Source organism: Monoraphidium neglectum (genome assembly GCF_000611645.1).
Source record: "Monoraphidium neglectum strain SAG 48.87 unplaced genomic scaffold scaffold00841, whole genome shotgun sequence".
In the NCBI taxonomy this organism is placed as follows: Eukaryota; Viridiplantae; Chlorophyta; class Chlorophyceae; order Sphaeropleales; family Selenastraceae; genus Monoraphidium; species Monoraphidium neglectum.
Genome location: NW_014012787.1, coordinates 10,702 through 21,109, shown reverse-complemented (window position 1 = coordinate 21,109; position 10,408 = coordinate 10,702). Strand labels below are relative to the sequence as shown.

The 10,408-nt window shown below is 62.4% G+C and overlaps 3 protein-coding genes across 3 annotated transcripts; 2 read left to right on the top strand and 1 right to left on the bottom strand.

Moving 5' to 3' along the window:
- Nucleotides 1-1,643: 1,643 nt before the first annotated feature.
- Nucleotides 1,644-3,236, top strand: MNEG_5573 (hypothetical protein; the record flags this gene model as incomplete). The annotated part of the gene is made up of 5 exons (XM_014045954.1): nucleotides 1,644-1,719; nucleotides 1,878-1,940; nucleotides 2,180-2,250; nucleotides 2,531-2,605; nucleotides 2,832-3,236. 5 exons carry the CDS (start codon nucleotides 1,644-1,646, stop codon nucleotides 3,234-3,236), a joined length of 690 nt encoding a protein of 229 aa, XP_013901408.1.
- Nucleotides 3,237-4,353: 1,117 nt separating this feature from the next.
- On the top strand, nucleotides 4,354-6,520 carry MNEG_5572 (hypothetical protein; the record flags this gene model as incomplete). The annotated part of the gene is made up of 6 exons (XM_014045953.1): nucleotides 4,354-4,501; nucleotides 4,833-4,963; nucleotides 5,179-5,386; nucleotides 5,667-5,830; nucleotides 6,047-6,162; nucleotides 6,370-6,520. The coding sequence occupies 6 exons, from the start codon at nucleotides 4,354-4,356 to the stop codon at nucleotides 6,518-6,520; spliced, it is 918 nt and encodes a 305-aa protein (XP_013901407.1).
- A 2,838-nt stretch (nucleotides 6,521-9,358) lies between these two features.
- On the bottom strand, nucleotides 9,359-9,932 carry MNEG_5571 (hypothetical protein; the record flags this gene model as incomplete). Its single annotated transcript, XM_014045952.1, has 2 exons — nucleotides 9,359-9,438; nucleotides 9,575-9,932. 2 exons carry the CDS (start codon nucleotides 9,930-9,932, stop codon nucleotides 9,359-9,361), a joined length of 438 nt encoding a protein of 145 aa, XP_013901406.1.
- Nucleotides 9,933-10,408: the final 476 nt, after the last annotated feature.

Here is a 10,408-nt window from a genome sequence, read left to right as displayed (position 1 = left end):
GTCAAGGCGCGTATCAAGGACTATTTCGTGGCCCGCTCCACCAACGGCGAGGCCACAAAGGGTGGCGGCACGCTCACCTGATTGTAGGCTTACGCGAGCACCCCCGCCCAGACCCCGGGCGTCTCTACCTCCAGCCACTTGCGCCCTCATACACCCCGTCGCCCCACCTGAAACGGCAGCGGTGTGCGTTTGCAGCGCACCGCAGAGCACAACAGGCTTTGTGTCTGCCAGTCCAGAGTTTTGTTGACGGGCTTGGATGGGCGACGGCAGCTTGGTTTGGCGGACCGGGGCCATAGTCATGCCTATTGCATCGCCCAGGTGCCTTAAATTGCGTGGCCCTGCGTGGCTGCGCAATACCCTTTACACATGCACCACATGCGCACTCACCTACGCACGTGCGCCGATGCTTCATGCACACAACCTGCGTTTTGATGCCGCGGCAAGCAACCGCTGACGGCTGACATCGAAACGCCTCCGTGGGCCGGGCGGCGCTGGACGGCAAGGGCGTGCAACACTGTTTCCCGCGACGCACGCAGCACGCGCGGGCGTGTGGGGCGGCCGGGGCGTTACCTGCCCTTCATGCACTCTGGCTCGCGTTCAACCAACCCTTCCAATCGTCCATCCTCTTTCCCGCCCTCGCCCTCGCTTCCTGTTGCGCCCCAATGCCGCATGTGAATGTGGGCACCCCATCCGCCGCCCAGCGGCGGCGGCAGGGGCGGGCGACAGGCTCTCGGCTGAACTGGGGTGCACTTGGCAGGCCTGTGCTTGCACTTTGGTAATGATTTAGTGCCGGGACTGCCTACTTGCCTCGAACTTAAATCGCGCGTATTCTCGCCGCCTCGCCGTTTTTTGCCGCCACCGCGGCGCGTGCCCACCCCGCCCCGATCGCACGGGGCGCTGTCAGATTTTTTGAGGGGTGCCCGCATGCCGTCAGCAGGCTCCGCCCGCTGTGGCGTTTGGTCCTGGCGGCACCACGCATTGCATCACTTGCCGAAGTCTGGAACCCGAGAGCTGCACAGTACAGTAGACCGCCGGTGGCAAGCGCCACGGGTCGCCCCGCACCGCGCCTCCAATCCAACGACCAATAATACAGTCATTTTGCCATTCCTGAACGAATGCTGCCCTCCTTTTGTGTAATCAAACGTCGCATTTAAAAGTCAAAGAGCAGGAGTGCAGTCAATCGTGTGGTGATGGGCAGCACGGCGGCACTGCAAGGTGGGAGTGAGCAGCATGGACTCCACTGGCGGCACACCAATGAGCTGTGTGAGCGATACCTGCCCCTGAGGCTGCGTGGCTCGACGTGAGCCAGACCCTTGCCTTGCCGCAAGCTCACAGTCAGCGTGTGCGTACGGTACGAGTAAGAATTGCACAAAGTAAGTCGTGTGCACAAATCTGTCCGACGCCCTGCCTTGAGGAAGTAGAAAGTTGCCTCATGATTCTCTGTCTGCACAGTATTAGTCCACCATGGGGCCAGGCGATTGCTGGTTGGATCACACACATGTGGCACGTCACTGCGGTTGCGACGGCGGCGGTGTGCACACCTGCTGTACCGGTACTGCACCCGGTGATTCAGTGCAAGAACCCACCGTTATTAAATTGCTTGCTTCAGCTTCCGCACCGTGGTTTTCGCACACGCAACGAACATGGCGAAAGAGGGGCCGCTCAGCGAGCAGCATCCAAAACGGGAGCGGTTGGAGCCTGGAGGCGTAAGCTCGTTTGGTGAGTCACATATGCACCACATCACCGCTCAGCGGCGTGACACGCAAGCGGCCGGCCTTGCGCCGTCACGCTGCCGCCGCTGCGCTCGCTGCATGCTGCTTGCGCGTCGCCGTCGCGCCTTTCCAAACATCCCGACCTGCCCCGCTTGTTGCTGGCAGAGCGCCAGCTACTTATGAAGCCACCTGAGCGGCCCAACATATCGGCCGTGCCTCGCAGCGGCGGTGAGCTGGGAAGCAGTGCGCGTTGCTGATCGCCATCAGCTGCTTGGCACGAGCCGTTGAGCAGACTTGGCAATGGCAGCCCTTGCCGCTGGCTGGGGCTCGCCCTCTGCCTGCTGCCTTCGCATCTCTACCCTTCACGACAGCCGGCTCGCGCACTGGGCTCTGCGGCCGCACTGCGCACCCGCTCTGCTCCACCCCTTCCCGAAAGACCCCATCTGTGCCCCTCCCCAAATTTGCAGTGCTTGGGCGGCTGCAGGACTTCCTGCCAAAGATGCAGGCGGCCAACCACCAGCTGGAGCAGCAGTTGCAGGTGAGTGCACGCTGATGCAGGGATTCTGAGCGAATTCCGCACACACGGCCGGGGAGGGTTTGGGGCAGTGTTTGACAAACCGGCCAACCGCCGGTACAACCAGCGGGGGCAAGAGCGCCGCCGGGTCTACGTGCCGCATTCCCCGCCCTTGCTTCACTGACCAGTTGAACGTCGCATACCCGGCCCTGGCTCCACTCATTGTCAGCAAATTGCGTGCACCGCCCTTGCGTCACCCCCGGGTGCAACCCCCTGCTGACACGCCCGTTGCTCTGAGTAACAGGCTGGCGAGGTGACACTGGGTGACCTGGACATCGAAAACGTGGAGGAGGGCGGGGACGCACCCGTGATCGAGATGGTGCGCGCACGAGCAGCGCGGCTGCGGCGGCAGGGCGCGCACTGACTGCGGCTCGTGGCGGTTCGGCGTGCCACAGGCCCAGGACGCAGGGCGTGCCACCTTCGGTGCTGCCCCTGACACGGGCTGCGCTGGCGTGCTAGCTTGTACAGGAACGCACGCTGCCGGCCCTAAACCCTAAACCCTAGCAGGAGTCAACCCTCGCCGCACCAAACCGTCTGCCGCATAGGACCTGGCTTGCGGGCTGTTCGACATCAAAGACGGCAGCGCTCTGGCGGCGGCGGAGCGAGCGCTAGAGGCGGGGCCGCTGGCGGACCCTGGTGGGGAGGACAGCGACAGCAGCGACGACAGCAGCAGCAGCGCTGGCGATGGCGATGGTGATGATGATGCCGCAGGCGCGGGCGGCGCAGGCGCGAGCAGCAGCGGTCGCGGCGGCGGCGGCGGCGGCGATGCGGTCATGGGAGACGCAGAAGAGCGGAGTTTCAAAGGGGCCGGTGGGGTTCAGCTGGGCGATGGGGTGGGGTGCAGCGGCGGCAGCGGCGAGGAGCAGGGTCGGGAGGGTGCAGGCGGCGCGAGCGGGCCGGGGCGGGCAAAGAGGAAGCAGAAGCGAAAGCCCCTGATTGAGGAAGTCTGATCCTGGCATTGCCTGCTGCGGAAGCCCAGGTGGGCCGGTGCGTTTGCTGTGCGGCCACTGAGAGTGAGCGGCGTGCGGGACTTCCAAATTCAGTCCCTGATGCACTGGCTAGATTGTTGGGACTCTGGTTTCCGCCGCGGCGCTACATCAGCGTGATTGGTGGGTGACCCGTCAGCAATATGGATTAATCGCAAATTGTGTTGCATGTAAGCCTTACCACACATTGTGTTCAGCAAGGATCACCTCCAGATGTGTCAGTCGAAAGGAGCCAGTTTTGCTGCTCCCATCGTCGTGTTTCACCCACTACACTTCCTCCACTATTGGCATGGTGTCAGCATTGGCTTGAATTGATGCAGTATTGCCTATCGGCGCCAAACCTTCGAGTCTTGGATCTCTGCTCACATGAGGTGGCTCTCACCACAACAAGTGCGCAAATCGGGGCCCATCCATTAGGCCGCCGTCCTCTGCATCAACGCAAAAACACTGGTTGGTTTACCCCCCGGCCTGCCCCGACACACCTTCTGGTCGCGTTGTCATTGAATCATGCTTGCAAGACTATGCAGTTGGCCATCAGCGCTCGCCCTGCTGTGACTCCGTGGCGGTGTCACCGTTGAGCGGTGTAACCCGAAGCGTGCAGCAGCCCAGGACGACCGCTGGCTCTCCATTGTCAGCCTTGAGCTTGATCAAACATTTTTATCTAATTGCGCCGCTGCATCCACACGAAAACACAAAATTGAATTAGGCGTGCCAAAGGGACCTCGCACCTGCCGCGATTTCTGCAGCAGCACGCAACAACAACGTAGACTTGTATTCACACGCAGCACACCTTGGGCATCAGGACCTTGGAGACGATCCGGCAAGGGCGCTGCAGCTCGCTCTGTCGATTCGGTGCACGAACTACAGGTGAGACAAGATGCACAACCAGTCCAGGCACGGATTCAGTCGCATAAGCGCCTACCGGCTGCCGCACCTCAGCCGTCTGCGGGCTGCCGGGCGCTGCCGACAAAGCAGGCCTGGACTTCGCAGCGAGCGAGTGCGAACTGAGATGTTGACACCCCAACTACGCCTCCAAGCAGGGACGATACACATGGCTGTCAGCAACGGAAGACCTGCAGCCATGGCAACGGCGCTGCTGACAGCAGCGCTCGCGCTGCAGCTGCTCGCGCCTGCGGCTGGGCACGGCATGATGATCAACCCACGCTCGCGCAATTGGGCTGGATACCTTCAAGATAACTTTGCCTGGGCGCATGGCCTCAACATGGGAGGTGGGTGGGTTGCAAAAGGCTGCGATGTGGTGTCCCAGATAGCCACAGAGAGCAGGCGACCTCTTGGTGTCAAAGCGCAAGGCAGGGCTCAGCATGGGCCAGCGAGGTGCCTGACAAAGCCAGGACGGGCGCCTGCCGGAGGGAGCAGCGCATAGGTCCATGGCTTGCAGCGCCACTCATCAGCACCTGGCTGCCAAAATGTCGGGGGCGGAACCGGGCCGCGCTCCCGCCAGGCAACGCTTGACTTGCACCAACCCCATGCCTTACCCAATCTTGCCCCGCCTAGCAAGCATTGCCCACAGCACTGCGCGCTGCCTTGTCCCACACACAGGCGTGTCAGTGGTATCAGATAAGGGCCGCCTGCAGTACCCCAAGGGCCGCCGCAACTACTGCGGCGACGCACATAATGAGAACCGGTGGGACAGGCCGGGCAGCATCCAGGCCACCTATGCTGAGGGCCAGGTGGGGCGGCGATGGTGCAGCTTCTGACTGTCTCCGTGCCCTGATCGCACATGTGTTGTACATGTGTTTTTGAGCTCGCGCCACCTGTGTGCGACGGCGCTGACGTTGCGAAAGCGCGCCACTGAGGGCCCCAGCAAGCCGTCAGTGCGCCCGCCCACCTGCTCGTCCCTCCCACGCACGCCACCACAATGCGACCTCCTCCCGCCCCCCGCCAGGTCATCAACGTCGACACTCTGTTTGCGGTCAACCACATGGGCCGCATGTCCGTCCAGATCTGCAGCCTGGACGCTAAGCCGGGCCAGGGCAAGTGCAAGAACCTGTATTTGAAGGCCCCCGGCCACACCAACACCAAAAGCTGGTACCTTCCCAACGTGAAGGGCGGCTGGGGGGGCGGCAACTACGGCGGCGACGGACCGAAATACGGTGCGCCGCGGCGCCAGGCCTCATCGCCTTGCTTTGCGGGCGTGAACCTTGGGCTCGAGCCTGCCGCTGTTGCGGTGCTGGCTGGCTCGTGCATGCCCCTGTTGCGCGGCCGGATCTCACCCCGTGAAAGCATGCATATCACGCTGGCACCACGTAATCGAGGTGCCGCTCAGCCATCATGACACCCAAACTCCGCGCCGCTGCCTCATCGTCTGCCTCGCACGCGAATTTTACCCGGCCCCGCCAACCCCATTCTTCATTTTTTTACCTTATCTTGCAGGCGACGGGACCTTCTCCGCGTACACCCTCCCCGACATCACCGAGCGCTCCGGCTGGGGCTGCACAGGCCAGCGCTTCTGCAGCACGTTCAAGGGCATGTGGGTGTACCGCACCCAGTGGATGCTGCCGCAGGGCTTCAAGTGCGACCACTGCAAGCTGCAGTGGGTAAGTGGCAAATGCGTACCGGTGATTGCTAGGGAATTTGTGTGTGCAGACGCCGGGTGGCTGCCTGGTCAAATTGTATTGCGGCTACTGCTACCTTCCTGCCTGCTCAGCGCGTGGTGTGCAGCCAACTAGAGCATGGGTGCTCATAGAAACTTGGATCGGCTCATTAATTGTTTTCAATTTCCCCTCGCCCCGGATCATCACTCCTTACCGCAGACCTGGATCACGGGGCACAACTGCTGGCCGCCGTGCGAGAAGGGTAACCCCTTCCCCCAGTGCGAGAACAAGCAGCAGATGGGCACCTGCGGCGCCCCAGGAGTGGCGTACCCCGAGTGAGCACCACCCCCACTGCCCGCGTGCCCCCGCCGCCATCCTGGTGCCACGGGTGCCTGTTATGTTGGTGCAAAGCTGCCTGCGCTGCTCCACCTGCCACCTGCCCCACACTTGCTGCGATCTGCGCATCCCAATCCCCGCTTTCGCTCGCCTTCTTGCTCGCGTCTGCCTCTTAACCCTGGGCGCACATCCGCAACTGCCTTCAGGGAGTTTGTCAACTGCGCCGACGTGCGCATCATGGCCAACGCCAAGATCGACCTGTCGACCCAGTACCCACCGTGGAACAGCGCCGTTAGCATCAAGGGCGGCTACTGGGGCAAGGTTCAGCCCCCGGTCATCCACCAGAGGGACAACTAGAGTGGAGCGCATTCCATGTGCTTTCCGTCGGGTTGACCCTCGCTTGTGATCCAGAGAGGCGAAGAGGGGCTCGCACTCACGGCCGTGGCTGTTTTTAGGGCAGTGGTGCACGCGCGGCCTGCGCTGCTCGCACTCCCCCTTCTTTGTCGGGTGCCTTACACGGGCACTGCACACTGCGCCGGGCAAACCTAGTCTTGTCAAGGGGGGACCCAGTGCCCCCCACCATCAGCCCCATGTCTCGCCCTGCTGGGCACCCGCTCACTGTGCTGGGCGAGCAGGGCTTTGGTTTCCACTTGTGCTGCGCCACGCAGCAGCTCAGTGCGCATCCGCACTGCGCAGCTCTGGTTCCACTGTTGCCTTTACGCATTGCACTCCAGCCTGCTGCGCATACGCATCGGCCACTCTCTGTGCCCTCATACACCGCGTCCATCCAGCTCTGATACCATTGCGCTGCACAGCAGCCGCCTGTGCGCTGAGGGCCCCTCCAGGCCACACCCCAGTCGATGCGGAATTGTGCAGCGGGCAACACACGTAGCAATTTGGGACCCCCGGAGATTCGGATTACCCCAGAGCTGCCTGACCTGAACCTTGGAAGTGTTGACCGTCAAAGGTCCGCTTTGTCGTCACAACCAAGTCGCATGCCAGACAACATGCACACTCACACAAGTGCATTTGTCACTAAGGGCATGAGGACAACACTGTATGCCATGCACGCACGCGACTTCGCACATGGCATGCGCAGACACAAATCGTGCACACAGGCACACGCACGTTTTTGCGCGCACACACACACGTACACATATACACTGTACTACACCACCACATGCTGGATGTGCGATGAGGGCATCATCGTCATGGAGTTGGCCGCAGCGCTGCCAATGACAGCGCGGCTATGGCATGACAGTATGCCTCGAGTGGGTCACATGCGCACTACTGGCGCATGCGACGCACGGAATCCCATGTCACAGACTCCTGTGAGTTTTGCATGGGGTGAACGCCATCCAATGTAGAATTTTATACATACTGGCTGGATTGCACTTTCCAGACGCGACGCCCACACTTATACGCGCGCTTGCACCCCGCCATTTGGCGTCGGCTCAATTTCATCTCACTGTGACACCCCGACTCCCCCATGTGGGGTTGCAGCCGCGGCTTCATCCGCCGCCCAGAGCAGGGCGCCCCTCGTTGGCACCCACTCGCAGGCGATGAAGCTGGTTTCATCAGTTGGTGGCTGGCCATCGGCAGACTCTGTGCGTGAGGGACCAGCACTGCGCAGACGGCTTCCAACTTGGAGGCAAGTGCCTGCACACACTCTCCAACAGCCGCCACCGTTTGGCTTTTATACGCCCTGGCACAACTAGGTCCGCCCGCCGCTTAGATGCACTTATGATGTTTGCTCCCTGCCCCGCCTGCAAAAACCCCTCTTCTTGCCTGCCATCTGATCCGGCTGCGTCTGGCGCACCACGGCCAATGCCGTATGCCCTGCACCTAGGCGCCGCCTACTTTCCCTGGGCCAATACATTCATAAGCACCTCCAGTCTTGCCCCAGGGCGTTCGTCGCATGAGCTGCCGTCCCGCACTTCCCCTTTGAGAGCCACGTCCCAGAGTGCTGGGCCGATAAACTGCTTTACACAAAATAGCCCTGCTCCCTCTTTACGGCTGCTGATACATGTAAGAAAGGTGGTGACCAAACAGTGAGGATAGATGGTGATCATAATATGAGCTGTGAGCGGGGACAGTAGCACAGCGCATGCCACACATGCACGCTTAAGTCCTGCCTACCCAGTATCACTCGCAAGGTAAGCAACCTTAGATGCATGCATGGCTACTGACTAGACACAACGCACCCCAGCACGACTTGACCTTATAACCCTGACGAAATATCTGAGGTGGACAGAAGAGTTCATGGCTCATCAGTAGCTGCAAGTGCTGCACAGTAATGAAACAGCAGCGGGGCCACCATGCCTATGTCACCTTCATGGCAAATTTTCAGGCTGGACCTGCCCTTTTCAGCTCACCTCCCTCGTGCCATCCTGACTGGACACTCGCTCGCCACCAACTAGCCATTTGCGTGGGCAGCTTCCATTTTCGAGCTTGTTGGACCGGATTTGCCAGCTTTGCTGTCGGCAGCTTCTTGTGGGGCCTGACAGGCTCAGGGTTTGCCTGGATGCGGTCGATGCGGAGTGACGAGCATTCAGCACTTATATGCCGAGTGACATCCAGTCTCCTACCATCTGGACAGGCTTGAGGCAGGCCCAAGCCTCGTAGCCACTGACATGACGTTCAACAGTCCGCTGTTTATATCCAATTAGCTTGGATAATTGCCTCTATCTGCCCAGGGTGCTGGATGGTCATCGGTCAACCACCTGATGCCCACGCTTGCCCTTTGTTGAATTCCAACGTAGGTGAGTGCGCATCAGGCGTGCAAAGCGTCAAACCTCTTGTCAATTTGTACCCGTGGTCTACCAGGTCATCACGCTCTGCTCAACATATCCAGCCTGCCGGCTGCTGCCATGGCTGCATCCCCTCTTGCGGACGGCGCGCTCAAAGCGCCAAAGCCCCCAGCACTTGGACGCCTTGCGCCGGCTGGTGGGGATCCAAGCCGAGACATTTGGAGGGGCGGTGGTGTAATCCCTGAGGCAGGCCGCTGCTGCTGCTGCGGCGGCGGCGGCTGCAGCTGCTTGTCCTGCTCCTGTTCATTGGCTGCTGCTAATCTCCCTGCCGGCTGCGTCTGCAGCAGCTCGGGCCTTGACATCGACGCAGCACCACTTGGTGGAGCCGGGGAACATGCTGGGCTACCGCCGCTGCTCTCCTTTGCGAGAAAAGGGTTTGCATCAATCAGCCCCCTCGGAGTCGTGCTCGCATGTCTGCCGCCGCCACCGCTGCCGCTGCCGCTGCCCCCAGCCCCTCGGTCAGACCTGGCCGTGAGCCACCCAGGAGAAGCGGCCCCACCGGTCCCACCGCCGCCCGCTGCCGCGCTTGCCGGCCGGCTGCCGCGCCGGGCGCTCAGCGGCCGCGCGTCCCTAGGGCTCCGCGTCTGGCGCGGCGACGCACCCCGCTGCTGCTGCTGCTGCTCCTGCTCCCGCTGCTGCTCCTGCTGCTGCGCCGCGGCGGCCGCGGACGCGGCGGCCCGCGCCGCCGCTTCCGCCGCCCACCGCTGCTCGACAACGATTGGCTCTGCCAGCAGCAGGTGGCCCAGCGGCGTCTCCCGCAGCGGCAGCCGCGCGGCGGCGCAGGCGGCGCGCTCGCACTCCAAGCGGCCGGCCTGCCATGCTTCCTCGGCGCCCAGCTGGGGCGCACAGAAGTCCGGGACGCCCGCCTCCTCCCAGCGCGCGTCCTCGCCCGAACGCGCGGCGGCTGCGGCGGCAGCGGCGCTCTTTTCCCAGGGGATGGACACAATGGAGCGCTTCATCACTTGCCATGCCCCTGCTGTATGTGCCCGACGGCGGCGGCCAGGTCCAAGCGTGCGGCGGGGCAGCAGGGTGGGGCGTGGTTGGCTGGAGGGCACCTGGTGGTTGAGGCATCTGGTCGCGCCTCAAGTCTGTGATGCAGCTTCTATGCACATACGGGCCCCAGGTCTGCAGGGCTGCGGGCAGCCCCCTGGGCAGAACGCTCACCGTCTGGGGAGCCCGTCCGCGACGCTGGCTGCCGCCAGCCATCGCCCGAGCCAGCTGCGCCCCATCCGCTTTTAGTGGGAAAGCTGCTCTCGTCGCCGCCGCCACCTGACGTTCCTTTCAGATTCTCCCGCTCCCACTGCTGCTCGTGGCGCTGCGCCTCCGCCAGCAGGCCCTCAAACTCGTGGCGCTGCTTCAAGTCTTGCGCGGTCTTGGTCAGCAGGTGGCCGGGGGGCAGCAGCTTGGAGAAGCGCAGCGCTACGGAGAGTGGCGG